The sequence below is a fragment of the Pteronotus mesoamericanus genome, unplaced genomic scaffold (genome assembly GCF_021234165.1).
Source record: "Pteronotus mesoamericanus isolate MK-2021 breed Mesoamerican mustached bat unplaced genomic scaffold, CSHL_Meso_final scaffold_83, whole genome shotgun sequence".
Taxonomy (NCBI): Eukaryota; Metazoa; Chordata; class Mammalia; order Chiroptera; family Mormoopidae; genus Pteronotus; species Pteronotus mesoamericanus.
This window is the reverse complement of record NW_026555328.1, coordinates 2,796,870-2,813,523: the sequence shown is the minus strand read 5'-3', so window position 1 is coordinate 2,813,523 and position 16,654 is coordinate 2,796,870. Positions and strand designations below refer to the sequence as shown.

The following is a 16,654-nucleotide window of genomic DNA, read 5'->3' as shown; positions in this document are numbered from 1 at the left end:
ACCTAATCTTGCTCAAAAACGTTCCTGTTTTTGTCTTCAAGAAGGCTTCCCACTGCCCACACCAATGTCCAGATACCTGCCGGGCACTCAGGGCTCCGAGCAACGTGAGGCCACCTCCTCGCCTCCTCTCCCCGGCCCTGTTCACCTCCCACCCCAGGGGGCCAGAATCCATCCCCAAGGGCCCGGGTCCCAGGCTCTGGGTCTGTGAACAGACCAGCTGCGCGGCACTGGGGGCTCGCCCCACCTCTGCCGGGGGCACCTGCCTGTCCCCAGGGCTCCTGTCAAAATGTCATCTCCTCTTCAGGAGCCTGTCCTTGGGCTCTCCGGCAGCTCTGAGTTCCTGGCACTTGTTTACAGCCTTCTGGTGACAGGCATCTGCCTGCTCGAATGGCAACGTCTCCTCACCTGGACAGCCAGGTCCAGGAGGCGGCATCGGGTCCCGATCAGCGACGAATGCGTGCTGGCCCCCGGCATGGTGCCGCTGAGGCTTGTTCGGAGACAATCGCTGGGCGACTGGGCTCTTCCTCGTCCTGGCCTCAGAGCCGCCTGGGAGGAGGGAGCAGAGCACTCGGGGCGGCGAGGTGGCGAGGGGCGGCGGGGCGGCATGGGCGAGACCGGCCCACGGTGTCTCCAGCCAACCCCGCCACTAGAGTGACCTCGCGTGGGCTCCTTCACCTCTACATCAGTTTCCTGGTCAGGACTGGTGTAAGAATTAGAGATTAGGTCAGGTACCTACACATGGGAGGCACGCGGCAGCTCACGGCTGTCATTACAGTTAGTATAAGAAATTCCAAAAGGATGCAGAACGTCCACCCAGTGGTGACCGGAGAAATAAAATGCGGCAGGTGCATGCAGTGGAGCAGGACTCGTCAATGCAAAGGTAGTGGCGTCCTGACACAAGCTATGGCATGGATCAGCCGCGAAGACTTTAGGGTGAATGATGGAAGCCATCCCAGGAGACCACACATAGAGTGGTCGCCCTTGGCTGTGATATGTCCAGAATGGGCACCTCTCCAGAGGCGGAGAGTAGATCAGGGCCAGCCTGGGGCGGAGGGGAGCAGGAATGGCCGCTAATGGGGAGGGGGGCCTCATTTGGGGTGCTGAAAATTTTCTAAATTGGATAGTGGCCATGCAATTGTGAAATATACTAAAAACTATTGAGTTAAACACCTTAAATGGCTGAATTGTGTTGTATGAGCATTATATCTCAATAGAGATGTTATTTTTTAAAAAAATGCCTGGATTCCTCAGGAAGGACAGAGAACACACGTCCATAAGCAGAGATGATGTGTGTGCAAGACGCGCAGGCGAAGGAGGCAGCCCACGGGCACAGCCTCCCATTTCTGTCTGCAGAGCCGGCCTCCTGAAACCACTTTCACAGATGGGACCACCGCTCTGTCAAGGGAGGAGGGAGGCGACTGAGGAGTTTCACAGGTGTTGATTTCACTGTGCAACAGGCTCCCCGCGCAACCCTCCTGTCCCCTACCACGCTACTCGGGAGAGAGAATGGAGCACAGTGTCCCCATCTTTGCCTACCTGCCCTTTCAGGGGCTCTCTCACAGGGGACAGCTGCACTTCATGAGCGGGAGGGCACCTGCCACTTCAAGGACAGCTGACAGCATGAGTTAGGGGCGTTGTGGGACCTCCTCTGTCCTCTGCCGCCATTAAGCCGAGGGATGTCAGACTCTGAATGGCACCTTGTGTCCCAGGTCATCCGACTAGCACGTCGTGCGGCTGGTAGTCAAACTCAGATTTGTCTGATTCCTGAAGTCAGGTTCATCTTAGTTGTTCCCGTTCCTCCACGTTCATTCCTACATTTAAAACGCATGGTGGCCGTAAAACAGATCAGAAAATGAAGAACTACATGAAAAAGGAGCCCCCCACTGAGAAGGAACTGCGGTTCCCACGTCGGCGTGTGTCCTCCAGATTCATGCGGACGTCTGCACGGGGTAACAGGGATAATTCCATCAGCTTTTTCTTTTATGTCGTCCAAGAGATATCACAACGTGATTGTAAACGGCTGCTTATGACCCCCCCCAGAGCACACCACACCGTGTTTGTCCCCCACCCACCCGCCTGGGCGGGGGTCCCATTAACATTTGTGTTGGGAAGCTGTGCCCCCACTCTTCTGCTGACCCCTCTGCTCCCTCACAGGGGTCCCAGATGACAGGGAGCCCTGAGAGCCTCTGAGGTCAGAAGGTGGGAAAATATACGAGTTGATAGAGTCCGGGGGACCAGCTGTGGCCAAAGAGCCACTTGGCAAGTTTCTAGGGAATGGCAATGCACCCATTACTCATTGTTGTTTAACCTACGCTTTAGTGTCTGGCTGCTGCCTTCCCGGGGTCCCCGGGCCCTGGCGCCCAAATCAGAGCTTTGGGCGAGGACCCCACGGTTCTCCCGGCGCCCCGTCTCCTGCCAGCCGCCCGGGGCCCAGAGGACTCTCAGGGCGTTGGGACGGCCTGGGCACAGCAGGGTCATGTGCTCCGATGTTCTTTGGGAGGGACACCTCCATCCAGCTTGAAAGCACAGGCTCTGGCCCTTTGTTCGGCCGTGGGGAGTCCCCAGGTGGGACACGTCTGGCTGCTTCAGGGCACCCGGCAGGTCACGGCCCACACTGGAGCCTCTCACCAGCGGGCAGGGTGATGAACCGCAGGTTTCAGGGTCACACTAGCCCGTGGCCAGGGCGTTGGACTGTGCATGTTCTAACTACAAACATCTGCTCCTTGGCCGCTCCCCCAGTAGCCCCTCCCAGGCCTGGATGTGGACTCCCGTGGTAGGTGCTGCAAAAGGCTCTGGGCTTGGCGGGCGCTGACCTGCTCCGTGTCCTTGAAGAAACCCTCAGTGCTGAGCAGCCTCAGCTTCCTCACCTCTATCGCAGATAATAAGTACCCGGTGGTGTGTGGGGAGGACCAGGGAGGAGCTTTGGGAGCGAAAGGTAGAGGCAGCTTGGGCTCTGAAGTTGGACTGTCTGAGACCAGCTCCCAGGTCTCCCCCATGCCGGCTGTGGGACCTATGCGCCTCAGTTTCTTCATCTGCCAAACGGGAAAAAGAACAGGGATACACCATGGAGCTGTGAGGACTGGGTGAGTGAATGAACCTGAGGCGCTACACACGTGACACGCAGTCCACCCGGCCGGCGGCAGGAGTGTGGGTGGGTGGGTGTGGCCGCAGACGTGGTGAGGCGCAGCTGCGAGGGCCCGGGGGGAGGGCAGAGCGAGGGGTGCCCGCGTGTCCCTCCGCGTGCAACGCCGTGGCCTTGGTGCAGGACAGAAGCTGCCCTGCACGCGTGTGCCCCAGCTGGCTGCTGCCCGATAAGGTGACACAGGTGGCCTTGTGCTGTTTAGAATGGGAAACCTGCAAGGGCAAAGCCACCCGGTCGGAAGCTGAGGCAATGAGAGAAGGAAATCTCCCGGTTCAGTGTCTGGGCCGCTCTTGCTTTCCCCAGCAGTCCCTGCAGACAGTGCATGCGCGCAGACACGGCAGTCACCGCGGCCAGGGCTGTGTGTTCCTAGCGGAGCCAGGGGCGCGGGCGCAGAGAGGGCGGCGGCTCCTCCGTTCTCACCTGCTGGGGCCGCGGGCCCTGGAGCGAGTCTTGCCTCTCAGCGCCACGTTCCGCCGAGTGGGGTGAGGAGAAAGGTGTCCCCACATGAAAAGTGCTTGTTGCTGGCACACAGTAGGCCCTTCATTAAGCGCAACTATTAGTATTTGTTATAAACACAAAATCACTTTGACGGTCACTGTGTGACTGAAAAGTGAACCGCGTTTCTTTCCCTTGTCTGGAATGTTTCCTTCCCAACGCCTGGGTAACATTTATTCCTTCCCAACTCCCACAGTTCCTCCTGCTCCCAGGTCAGATCTCCCTTCCTTCCTTTCTGGCCTGTTAGGCTGGTAACAGTTTTTCAAAGCACCAGTTCCTTCTCCCCAATGGGGCTTGTCACAGTGGCAGTTTACATATGACGCTGAAACATTAATGTCTCCATTGGTCAGGGGACACCATGTGGGCAGTAACTGTATCTTCTATTACCCACTGTATCCCCGGGGCTTTTCGCGCCACCTGGCACCGAATTCGGGGGTATATTCTGGCTCAAGAAGTACTGAGTGTACAAGTGGGGGGAGGTTAGAGAGACAGGTGGAAATACAGAGAGTGACAACATGGAGAAAGGAAAGAGGGAAGGAAAGAAGGGGGAAAGGAGGGAGGGAAGGAGGGAAGGAAGGAAGGAAGGAAGGAAGGAAGGAAGGAAGGAAGGAAGGAAGGAAAGGAGGGAGAGGGAGGGAGGGAGGGAGGGAGGGAGGGAGGGAGGGAGGGAGAGAGGGGACTCTGTATCCTGCCACCACCCTGAGATTTCCGGTCCCCCACTCCCAGGGACTTGCTTGCAGAAAGTGCAGGCTGCCTTGAGCCAGGAGGCCTTGCAGAAGGTTGGGTGTTTGTGGGGTGTCATGCTGGGGCAGAGGAGGACAGATGGACAGTGTGAGTCAGAATGCTGTCCCCTCACCCCTGGCCTAGAGAGGGGGTCCTGTGGAGGAGGAAGGCCCGGAGCTCCCCGGCGCCCGCCCCCGGGCGCCCTCAGTCGGCTCCCCGTGGTCTGGCAGACGCCGCCTCAGGGGTGCTGTGCGTGGCCAGCCTGGTGCCGAGACCAGCAAGCGGGAAAGCCCATCCACCACTCCCCAGGGCCAGCCCGCCTTTCCCATTCATTCCACCAGCCTCTGCCAGCGGGGAGAGTCAGCGGAAGTCCGGGCACACAAACCCCCCTGCCCTGTCTGTGTGCGCCCCAGGCCAGCGCCCTGCCACTGATGGAGCCTCCGATCTCGTCTCCGAGCATCCAGCTGCGGGGAGCAGGGTTACCACTGCAGGGGCTCACGACGTGGCTCCTGTTGGTGAGGGCTGAGACTGTCCCACGCAGTGATGGGTGTGTGGAACTCGCTCAGAAAATCTCTCCTTGTGGGCGACAGGTGAGTTTTCAAGCGCCACCACTTGGCAGGATGTGAAATTTGGAGCATCGCCCAACCGCTCTGAGCCTTGCTCTTTCCGTTCCTAGAATGAGGATACTGTTCCGGAGCGTGTGTTTATCGAGGACCTACCACGTGTCAGGCGCTCGGGTGACTGTTGCACAAGGAGCTTCTCAGTGCACCCAGGCCCAGCCCTGGGAGGCGCCTCCGCAACCTGACTCGCAGACGGGCCCTGGCGCCTGGGAGAGGAGGGGCCTGCCTAGCGGCCAGCTCGTGAGGACAGAGCCAGGAGTGGAGCCAGGTCCCTTTTCATCTCGAGAAGCACATCTTCGTGCCGGCCGTGTCGTCGCCCGCCCCCCTCACTTCTAGGGTCCCCGTGAGTGCCCTGTGCCATTCACGCCCCGCATGGCCAGTGAGGTGTGGAGGGTAGGGACGCAGGCTCTCCCCTCAAACCCAGGCTTTGACGCTTACCTGGCAGACACAGAACCAGTCTGCGCCTCAGTCTTTTTGTTTGTCTTTTACGGATGGTGGTGGTACTTGCCTCCTTCAATGGCTGAGAAGATGAAATGACTCGTAGCACCAAACATACTGAGCACAGGGACAGTGCTCCCTGAGTATTAGCTGCTGGTGCTATTGTTTGGACAATTCCTCCTCAGATCTCCTGTCAGGGGCCATGTGGCCAACTCGATCTGTGGCAGTTTACAGGAGGATCGCTTTCTCCCACCATTCAGTCATCTACGGGACTCCCGAGCACGTTCTTTCCCCATGAGGATCTGCAGTGGGAACGCTGGCTGCCTGGGACGTGGTCCTGTTGGGGACGAGCGGAGTGGGGAGGCGGCCACACCCCCTTGCCCTTGGGTGCATCTGGGGGCGTAAGACTGCAACCCAGTTGGAGAGGACGGATTCCCAGTCACAGGGGAGGACGGGAGGCATCTGGGCCCTCGCCCCTCCAGGGACGTGAGCAGGGAGCCAGGGGCCCGTGGCCGAAGCTCTTTTCACCTAGGACTCTGCAAAGGCTGAGAACTAAAGGTGGGACCAGGGTCTTAGAGGGAGGCATGAAGAATTTTAACCGTCTGAGCGTGGCCCAGCTCAGAGAAGCTGCGTGCTCAAGGCTGCACGTTAAGTTGAGAAAGAGATAGAAATCACACGGAGGCCGATGGTGGCTGTGCCAATGCGGCCTGTTGGGTTCAGAGACGGTGGGGTTCCGGAACGCTGTGCTGGGTGCGGCCCCGCGCCGGGTGCTGTGCGCGGGCGGCAGCAGTAGACGTGTCCCCCCGCAGCCTCGCGTCTTCACGTCCTGCTGAGGGAAGACGTTGCTTCCCTCATGTGGTTTCATAATAATGAGCAAGAAAAAGTCCCGTTTACTTAGCTGAGCATGTGTCAGGTGCCAGGCTCTCGGCTGAGTGGTGGGAGGACGTAGCCTTGTCCCGCGTACATCTTCTCTGGGGATGTGTGTGTGACAGAAGTGTGACTTCCAATCCAGAAGAAGCCCCTCTGGGGCATCGACGACAAGGAAGGGGACGTGAGGGGGAGTCAGCAGGTAATATCTTATCCTCATCCGGGCACGGTTACGTGGGCGCGTTCATTCTGTCAAATTCCCTGAGCGGCCCATCAGCCATACCACATGCGTGTTACACGTCCACAGGAACTGTGTTTAAAATGTAAAAGTAATGAAATAAGGGGACTGGCCTTACATCCCAAAATACAGGCTTTCCCCCTCTCCATCAACACGGTAAATAAGCTTTGTGAAACTGAGCTCCATTCTCACAGCGGAATCCCTGGGGCTCTGCAGGCTGTGTGAGCACAGAGCAGGAGTGGCCGCCACCCCCAGTGCCCGTTTGTGGAGAAGGGTCACAGCTCCAGTCCTGGTTTCCTGGCAAGGCCACCCCCAGCCTGTGTGCCAGGCACTGTCCTGAGAACGTCCCTGGAGCCGATCTCCTTAGAGGTAGGTTCTGTCCTTAGCCTCAGTTCATAGGTAAGCTTGCTGTGACGTGGAGGGGTTGGCCCTGGGACCGGGCATTCATTTGTATCACACCGTGCTGCCTCCGAAGACAGTGAGTGAGACCCACTCTCTGCAGAATGGGGGACTGGGCTGAACTTTGAGGCAAGAGGCAGAGTTTGAAACTAGTATGAACAAAATGCAAAAAATAAGCCAAACAGAAATTCCAGGATGCTGAAAACATCGGCATCCTTGGATAGGCTGCCTGGGGTAGTGGAGGGTGTTTGGACAAATCAAAGAAGGAAGTCAGAGGAGTCAGACTAGGGTCAGACAGGCCACTCCTTCCTAATTGTATGAACTTGGGCAAGTTTTAACCTCTCTGGTCCTCTGTAGTAGATACATAGTCTGGAGATGGCAGAAGCCAGTTCCAATATGATTATAAAGATTAAGAAGGTTCATGGATGTCAAAGCCTTAATGGAACATAGTGTTTGTTCTGTAGTAGAATCTCAAAAATATTACTTCCAGTTTTGACTCAGGTGTCAGTGTGGATTGAAATATCTTTGCCTGTGGTTTGAGTGCAAAGAGGACGGGGGAGGGGGTAGGTTGTAGAGAAGGGAGAGGTGAGTGAGAGGAGGCAGAGGAAAGGCAGCCGTGTGGGTGGGGATGAGGAGCTGGAGGACCTGCATTTCAGCCTGTCTCTCGCTTGCTGTGTGATCTGGGCAACTTGGTTATGCTCTCTGAGATGCCCATTTTCTCACCCTTAACACAGGGCTGTCCAAATGAAACAGTGCATGTCAACCTTATCACGGGGCTTGCTGTTGGGAGAAGCTGACCCTGTTGCTCATCGCAGCCACGAGTAATGGGTGCCCCTGGTCTGGGCCCCAGGAAGGAGGTAAATGATGGGGAGGACACCGAGCCTTTCCTCTCTCACCCAGTAGCGTGGTCTCAGGCTTGAAACCTGTGACTAATTTTGGGCCCCGGAATTGGTCAATCACCCACCCTCCTACCACCCCATGTCAGGTTGATAAGCTGAGGGTCTGGTCCGTTGGGCCAGAGAGATAACAGCCAGGACCGTTAGTTGCTCTGCAATGAGGCCCCACAGTGGCCCCTCCGATACTTCTCTGTTTGTGGGAGCCCTCGGGGAGCAGAGGGAAGGAAGGAGTCCAAGCCTTTTCTTCCTCTCGGCTACCTGTCCCTCCTGCCCTGAGCCCTGGGAGGCTGGGCTGGGGTCTGAGGTAGACATATGCTCTGCCCAGTGAGAATGTCACAGAGTCGTGTCACCCACCCTGACAAGGCCACGAGCTCCTGCAAGCCAATGATGTCCAGAAAAGTCAGGGCTCTCCAGTTGCAAGCGTCGCTTTGGAACACAGTCACCTTGGCTGGAGCCTGGATGATTGAAGTTTTGATATGTTGTTCATCACAGGTTTCTTGCATTTATTTTGATTTTTAAGAAAGATTGCAGTGAAGTATTTACCTTGACTACTGAATTTTGTCGTGCCCCCGTGAAGTTCGCACCTGAGACGAGTGCCTCACTCTCCCCCACTCAGTCCTGCCCTGGTGGGGACAGAGGGCTGGTGGGAGACGGGCAGTGGGCATGAGGGGTACAAGGGGCCCGCGGGGTGTCTGATCGATTCTGCTCACAGCTTTCCAGTCCAACTGTCGCCTCTTGGCCCAGAGGTTTGCCTTGATATAGAACAAAAAGGCACATTCTAGATCAGTGGTCCATAACTGGGGTGACTCTGCTCTCCAACGGGCCTGTGGAAACATGTGGAGCTGCTGTTGATTGTCTTTGGGGAACAATAGGATTGACTGAGTAGAGATGCTTCTGACATGTATTGGATAAAGACCGTGGATGCTGCCAACTTTTCTACAGTGCTCAGGACAGCCTCCCACACCAAAGACTTATTGGCTCTAATAGTCACAGTGCAAAGGTCGGGAAGCTTGATCTAGAACCACGGCCTGGAAGACAGAGCATAAGTTTTCACACATTATAGATGAAAAAGGAGGGAGGCTCTCTGCTCCTCCAGTTCGACAGGCAGCCGTGTCTTCCTGAGCGGGGACAGCCGCCACCCTGAGACACGGTGAAGGTCGGAGTGAACGGGTTTGGTGTATTGGGCACCTGGTTGCCAGGGCTGCTTTTTACTCTGGCAAAGTGGACCTTGTCGCCATCAATGATCCCTTCATTGACCTCAACCGCATGGTCTACATGTTCCAGTGTGATTCTACTCACAACAAGTTCAAAGTCACAGTCAAGGCCGAGAATGGGAAGCTTGTCATCGGTGGGAAGTCCACGTCCATATTCCAGGAGCGAGATCCCGCCAACATCAAATGGCTGATGCTGGTGCTGAGTGTGTTGTGGAGCTCATGGTGTCTTCACTACCGTGGAGAAGGCTGGGGCTCCCCTGAACGGTGGAGCCAAGAGGGTCATCATCTCTGCCCCTTCTGCCAATGCCCGCTTGTGATTGGTGTGAAGGTTTGTGATTGGTGTGAACCATGACAAGTATGACGACTCCACGAAGATTGTCAGCAATGTCTCCTGCACCACCAACTGCTTGGCTTCCCTGGCCAAGGTCATCCATGACAACTTTGGCGTGGTGGAGGGACCATGACCACAGTCCTTGCCATCACTGCCACCCAGAAGACCGTGGATGGCCCCTCTAGGAGGCTGTGGCATGCCGGCCAAAGGGCCATCCAGGACACCATCCCTGCTTCTACTGGTGCTGCCAAGGTTGTGGGCAAGGTCATCCCTGAGCTGAATGGGAAGCTCACTGGCATGGCCTTTTGTGTCCCCACCCCCAATGTGTCAGTTGTGGATCTGACCCGCCACCTAGAGAAAGCTGCCTAATACGATGACATCGAGAAGGTAGTGAAGCAGGCATCAGAGGGCCTCCTCAAGGGCATCCTGGGCTACACTGAGGACCAGGTTGTCTCTTGTGACTTTAACAGTGACACCCACTCCTCCACCTTCGATGCCGGGGCTGGCATTGCCCTCAATGATCACTTTGTCAAGCTCATTTCCTGGTATGACAATGAATTTGGTTACAGCAACAGGGTGGTGGACCTTATGGTCCACATGGCCTCCGAGGAGTAAGAGCCCCCTGGACCACCAACCCCAGCGACCGGAAGAGAGACTCTCAGCTGCTGGGAAGTCCTTGCCCCAAATCGATCCCCCAACACACCGAGAATCTCCTGACCTCCAGTTTCCATCCTGGACCCTCTTGAAGAGGGGAGGGGCTTAGGGAACCCTGCCTTGTCTTGTACCATCAATAAAGTTCACTGTACCGAACTGGGAAAAAAGGAAGAAAAAAGAGGGAGAAGAGTGAGAAAGAGAAAGAAAGGTAATAAGGAAAGGAAAGTGTAGGGTGAAAGGGTGAAAGGTGGTTGGGAGAAGAGACAGGGAGAGAGAGACAGACAGACAGACAGACAGACAGACAGAAAGGTTTTGAGCCAAAAAAGACTTAGAAATCCCAGGTCCTCCACTTCCTGTGCAACCTTGGCACATGGCTTTCTCTCTCGGAATCTCATTTTTCACAGCTCTGAGGTGAGGGTCTCATGCATTCTCAGGGGAAGGAGGTGATTCTGGGATGCGATGCATATAAAATCCCTGGTGTACACAGGCACTCAGCGGTGTGAGCTCCCTTCATCCGCTGTCTCCCTCTCTCCCTCCCTCCCTCTCTCCCTCCCTCCCTCCCTCCCTCAGGGCCCTCCAGCATCTTGCTTTCCTCCCCTTTTTGGCTGGATATTGACCAGAGGCAGGCTGTTCCCGGGGTTAGGGCTGGGGCACATTCAGGGTGCCAGTAGTAAGTATGTCTGGGCAGCAGGTATCTGGGGTCTTCTCCAGCACACCTGGGTGTTCGGACACCCGTAAGGGTCAGTAGGCCCTGGGAGGCAGGTCCCGCAGTCTCAGCAGAGAGCACGTGAGAGAATTGAGCAAAGGTCTTGTAATCAGCCCTACTGCCTTGCATTCCAGCCTGGGGCAATCGCTCTGGTGTCTTCCCACTTCCCCCAAAGCCCAGTATAAGGGCTGCCTTGGGTGCCCTGCAGCCAGAGGCACCGAGAGTGGAGGCTCAGACTTTTCTGGCAACGTGAGTGGCCCCTGGTCTTCCAGGGAGGGAGGGGGTCCACAGCTTTGGAGAAAGCAGAAGCCAGTATGGCCTGTCCTTAGGACCGAGATGGCCACTGTCCTTCCCCTCCTTCCCCAGTGTGAGGGAAGGCGGCTCTGACCCAGAGCAGACCTGCTCCTGCAGCGACAAGGGTCTGGGCTAGGTGCTGTCCCAGCACACTGATGGAGCTCTCAGGAGAAGGGACACTTGTACTTGAGTGACACCCTCACATCCTCTTCCTGAACCTCCAGGGTAGGGCCTGTTTGTTGCGGGAGAGGGAAGCTCGCTAGTCTGTCCTGAATCCACGGATAAACAAACAAGTGCATCTCTGTTAAGTGGCAGGGGCTGTGCAGACTCACAGGACATCCCTGAGGAGGGAAAGCGGTACTGTGTCCCTGTCACAAGACGCAGTGGATATGAAGCGCCCCCTGCTCCTGCTCCTTCTCCTGCTGGGGGCCGTTGCTCCATTCCACCTGGGTAAGCGCTCCCCTTCCCTCTCACCCACAGCCATCCTCTCCCCTCCTTCCCGCACCTTTGCGGCTCTCTCGGGGCCAGGCCACGGCTTTCCTTCTCCAGCTGACCCAGCTCTTCTCCGCGAAGGTTTCTCCTGGACTCAGAGCTGGGACCGTAACATTTGGCCTGGCTCCTGCACAGAGTAAAAACCACTCACCTGTGACGATGAAGGGCTTCTCAGAGGTGCTTCTTCGCCAGCCCCCAACCCGAAAATCACACACTGTGTCAGTCAGCGTCAGGCTCTCCTCCGCTGGTGTGAGTTCTCACCTCCCCCAGCACCAAGGAGCCCCTCCAGTGTGGGCTCCAGACAGCAGCACTAGGAAGGCCCAGGAGGGGCGGTGCAGAGCTGTCCAGGGTGCTGGCAGCAGGGAGAACCCCGCTGACGGCAGGTTCCCTCTTCTTCCCAGAGAATCAAGCTCCCCGCCTGGAGAGCCAAGAAGCACAGGCAGACCTGAGCCAGGACCTGGAAGGTTCAGGGGATCAGGAGGGAGCGTTGGCCCTGCCTGAGGAGGAGATTCGGCCGGAAGGAGAGCAGGAGGAGCCTTCCAGCGATGAAGATGACTTTGAGGACAAGGAGGACACGGAGCTGGACCCAAGTGACCTAGACGACAACTTTCAGTGCCCCCAGAAGGAGGACACAGTTGAAATAACGGGCAGTCCTGGGTGCAAGACCTGCCGCTACATCTTGGTGCGGAGTCCCCGGAAGTTTCAGGGAGCTCGGGTAAGTGGCAGAGAGGCTCCTGTGGAAGGAGGACCAAGGGTTGAGAAGAGAGTGGATTTGAACCTCTGTTTTCTAGTCATTCAATCTAGTGTTTCTGAAAGCCTACTGCATCAGACTTTCCTAGCGGCCTTGTTGAAAGGTTGCTCAATGGGACCCGGAATTTGTATTCATCACAAAGTCCAAGGCGATGATGATATTTTTGGTCTGGAGACAGCATTTGAGAACCAGTGATCTGGGCAGAAGGTTTTGCTCTTAGGTATACCTGTGTTAAACCTTGGTACTGCCTGTCATTGCTTGTGTTACCTGGGCAAGTCAGGTCACCATTCAGTATTTTTTCAGAGCTTCAGTATTTTTTTTAATTATATTTCTGCTGTTACACTTGTCCTGATTATTTCTGCCTTTGGCTCCCTCCACCCATCACTCCCCACTCCCTCAGGCAATCTCCCCACTATTGCTCATGTCCATGGCTCTTGAGTATATGTTCCTTGGCTACTCCATTTCAGATACTGTCCTTTACCTCCCCATGGCTATTCTGGAATTGCCTATTTGTACCTCTTCATCTCCTTACCTCTTCAACTCTCCCACCCCCCAGAGCCTCCCATGTGGGAACCATCAAAATGCTCTCCATATCCTTGAAACGTCTGCATTCTTCTTGTTTGCCTAGTTTGCTTTTTTAGGTTCAATTGTTGATAGATAAATACTTTTGCCTTTTATCGTTCATAGTTTTGATCTTCTTTCTCTTAAATCAGTTATTTTAACATTCCATATAATAAAGGTTAGGTGACAATGAACTCCTTTAGTGTTTTTCTGTTCTGGGAAGCTCTGTTTCTGCCCCTCGAATCCAAATGATAGCTTTGCTGGGTAGAGCACTTTAAGCTGTTGGTCCCTGCTTTTCATGACTTTGAGTACTTCTTGCCAATCCCTTCTAGCCTGCAAAATTTCTTTTGAGAAATCAGCTGACAGCCTTATGAGACCCCTGGTTAGGGAACTAACTTCTTTTCTGTTGCTGCTTTTAAGATTCCCTCTTTATCTTGAACCTTTGGCATTTGAATTAGGATGTGCCTTGGAGTGGCCATTTTGCATCCACCTTGTTTGGGACTCTCGGTGCTTCTTGGCCTGTCAACTCTATTTCCTTCATCAAGTTAGGGAAATTCTCTTTCATTGTTTTTCAAATACATTTCCAATTTCTTGCTCTTCCTCTTTTCTTTCTGGCACTCCTATGATGTTACTGTTGGAGCTCTTGAAGTTGTTCCAGGGGCTGCTTACGCTATCCTTATTTTTTTTTTGTATTCTTCCTTCTTGTTGTTCTGATTGGTTGTTTTTCCAAGTCATTGATTTGATACTTGGCTTCATCCAGTCCACTGTTATTTCCCTGTAAAATGTTCTTTATTTCAATTAGTGCATCATTCATTTCTGACTGGGTCTTTTTTATGCTGATGAGGTCCTCACTAAGTTCCTTGAGCAGCCTTATAACCAGTGTTTTGAGCCCTGCATGTGAGAGATTGCTTATCTCCATTTTGTTTAGCTCTTTTTCTGGAGTTCTGATCTGTTCTTTCATGTGAGCCATTTCTTTGTCTCTTCGTTTTGGCAGTCTCCTTTTGTTTGCTCCTATGTGTTAGGTAGAGCTGTGTTGACTCCATGTCTTTGTAGTGTGCCTAATGTAGTAGGTGTCCTGTAGGGTTCCAGGGCACAGCCTCCCCTTTCACCCAAGCTGGGTACTCTGAGAGTGCACCATTTGTGTGGGCTGAGTACACCCTCCTCTTGCAGTTGAGTCTTGAGTGCTGTTGGCAGGTCAATGGGAGGGATTTCCTAGGCCAGTCAGCTGCAAGGACTGGCTGTGACCACTGACTAGCAAAAACGGCCCTTCATGGAGGATCAGCTCTGCGGGGGCAGGGTGGTGGTGCTGAGAGCTACAGTATTTTGACTTCACGTGTACAATGGACATGTATAGCACCAACCTCTGAGAGAAGTGGTGAGACGTGAATCAGATAATACATGGAAAGCCTTCGAATAGTCCCCAGGTCATTGTACAGTGTCCATAAATGGTAGCTACGATTATTCTATTATTACTATTTCCTCCAAGAAGATCCTGATGACAGATGAAGAAGCAATAGATGGAATTGGTGCAGCTAGGAGATCCCTGATTTATGGCTGGACACGGGATGCAGAGCTCTCTTCTGGAGACCGGGGGACCTGAGAAAAAACTGGAATTCTGTACCCTACCCCTTCTTCTTCTGCAGATAACCTGCAGGAGGTGCTACAGAGGCCACCTCGCCTCCATCCACAGCTACAGCACCAACTATCGAATCCAAGTGCATGACCAGTGGACTCAACCAAGGCCAAGTCTGGATTGGAGGCATACGCAGGCGTTGGGTAAGTGAGGGGCCAACTCCCAGGTGCAGGAAGTTCTCTCTGATTCCCTCAAGGGAGCACCTGCCTGGCACCAGGCCTCATTCCTGCAGCTGAGGTGACCTTGGTGTGGGCGTTAGCTCCTGCTGGCTCTGGAGAACCAGTGGCTGTAGGCCTCTCTTCTCAACTCCACGTTCAGTGACTTCATGCTTGTAGTATGAAATCTGCCACAGTGGGTGTATTCACACCAAGGAAACGGGCAATTGTTACAAATCAGCATTCCTCCCACTCTCTGCCTTCTCACTTTCCCCCAGAGCCGATTGTGAGACACTTGCCAGCGCACCGCTGGAGTCAGGAGAGAGGTTCCTGCCCAGACTGGTCACTTTCAGGCCTATGGCTTCCTCGGGTCTCTAATGGGGGTCCTCCTTCTCTCCAAGCGGCTCTGGGAGAGTGGGTAAAGAAGTGCCATTCTATTGGCTCTTCAAGTATGGTCCAGGGACCAAGTGGTATTAGCATGTCCTGGTAGCCTGTTAGAAATGCACCATCCTGGGTCCCAGGTGAGACTCTGGAATCAGAATGTGCCTGTGAAAAAGACCCACGGGAGATTCCTGTTCACAGAAAAGCCCGAGAAGCCAGCCCCGTGTGATGGCTGGGAGGGAGGCTGCTCTTCTGGGGTCACTGCCTGCTCTCCCGCAGGGGCGGGTCTCCAGGGCATCGGGCTCCTAGCTGGGTGAGCGGAGTCCAGAAAGGGATGCTCAGAGGGCACTCTTTGGGACCTCTGTGTCTGTCTGTCTTCCTGGAGCTCTGCCCCTGACCCAGCTTATCTCTTCTCTAGGGCTGGTCCCGGAGGTTTTTCTGGACTGATGGGAGTTGCTGGAATTATTCAAACTGGGCCGCAGGGCATCCTAAACATGGGGCTGGCCGCTGTGTAGCTCTATGCACCAGAGGTGAGGGGGCCTGGGCACCAGGGCATCGGGTAGGGATGGCAAGTGGGCCCTTACATAGTGTCCCTGTGAGCTGCCTGCAACACCTTCCCAAACCCACCGCCTGCCCCCAACTGGACAGCCAATGTCGTGTGTGTGAGGGGGGCTGAGACGTAGGGTGGGGGGGGTGCCCGGTGTGGGGGCTGGGTGGGGCTCTCCGTGCTCACAGACAGAGCTCTGCTCAGAGCCTGGGGTCCTTTCCGTTTTCTGCTATGAGGGAGCCACCGATGTGGCAGATGAGAGTAACAGGTGCGAACGAAAGGTGTGGATGAGGGACCAAGGAGAGATGTGGGAACCGGGAATGGCGGACGGTCAAAGCGCCGGCGTGGACTGCGGGGATGCGGGACGAGGGGGAGCCGAGTGTAGTGCTCAGGCCCCACTTGGGGGAGTGGGGCGGCCCCGATTGCTTCCCGTCCCTGCTGGGGCCCTGCCGCTGAGCCTCAGGCCCCTCCTCTGGGAAAGGGGATGGTGACAGCCCCTCCGTCTTGGAGTCCTTGTGAGGATTCACCAGGGGTCCATCCACGCACTTACCCACTGCCTTCTGGGCCGGAGGCCCAATGCCCGGAGCTCGTGGGGTCGTGGGGCCAACGCGTCCTGGGGGGTGATGAGATGCAGGGAAGACATAGGAGGAGGGACAAGGACAGGAGCCATGCTCTGACAGGACACTGACAGCACTGTGCTCTGTACCGCCAGGGGGCAAATGGCGACGTGTGAATTGCTGGAGGCGTCTGCCCTTCATGTGCTCCGTCTAAGCCAGTGGCCTGGAGATCCTGCCTCGGAGCCTCAGGCCCGCACCCCTCCTGGCCGTCGGGACCCACCCTGGGCGCGGGATGGACCTCCAACCCCTTCAGCCCCTCCTGCTCATAAAGCCAATTTTCCACGGCACTTCCTGACTCTTGTGTCTTCATTGCTCGTCTGGAGGGCTCCTCGGGCTTGGAAAAGACTGGAAGCCCTGGCTCCTGCAGGGTGGGGGGTTTGCGGAAGGAAAAGATGGCAGAGTGCCCCGCGGGGGTGAGTGTCTGGGTGGGTGCAGGGGTTGCGGTGCCAAGGTTTCCGCTGCAGCGCCACCTGGGGGCGGAGCCCGGACTAGGTGGCCCT

At 55.6% G+C, this 16,654-nt stretch overlaps 1 protein-coding gene and 1 pseudogene across 1 annotated transcript; both read left to right on the top strand.

Annotated features, from left to right (window-relative positions):
• The first annotated feature begins 286 nt into the window (after positions 1-286).
• LOC129062692 (glyceraldehyde-3-phosphate dehydrogenase-like) lies at positions 287-9,978 on the top strand (annotated as a pseudogene).
• Positions 9,979-11,406: 1,428 nt separating this feature from the next.
• LOC129062691 (proteoglycan 3-like) lies at positions 11,407-16,308 on the top strand. The gene is given in 6 exon segments (XM_054563713.1): positions 11,407-11,467; positions 11,911-12,224; positions 14,465-14,536; positions 14,538-14,597; positions 15,409-15,520; positions 16,250-16,308. Coding segments are annotated over 6 exon segments (678 nt in total).
• Positions 16,309-16,654: the final 346 nt, after the last annotated feature.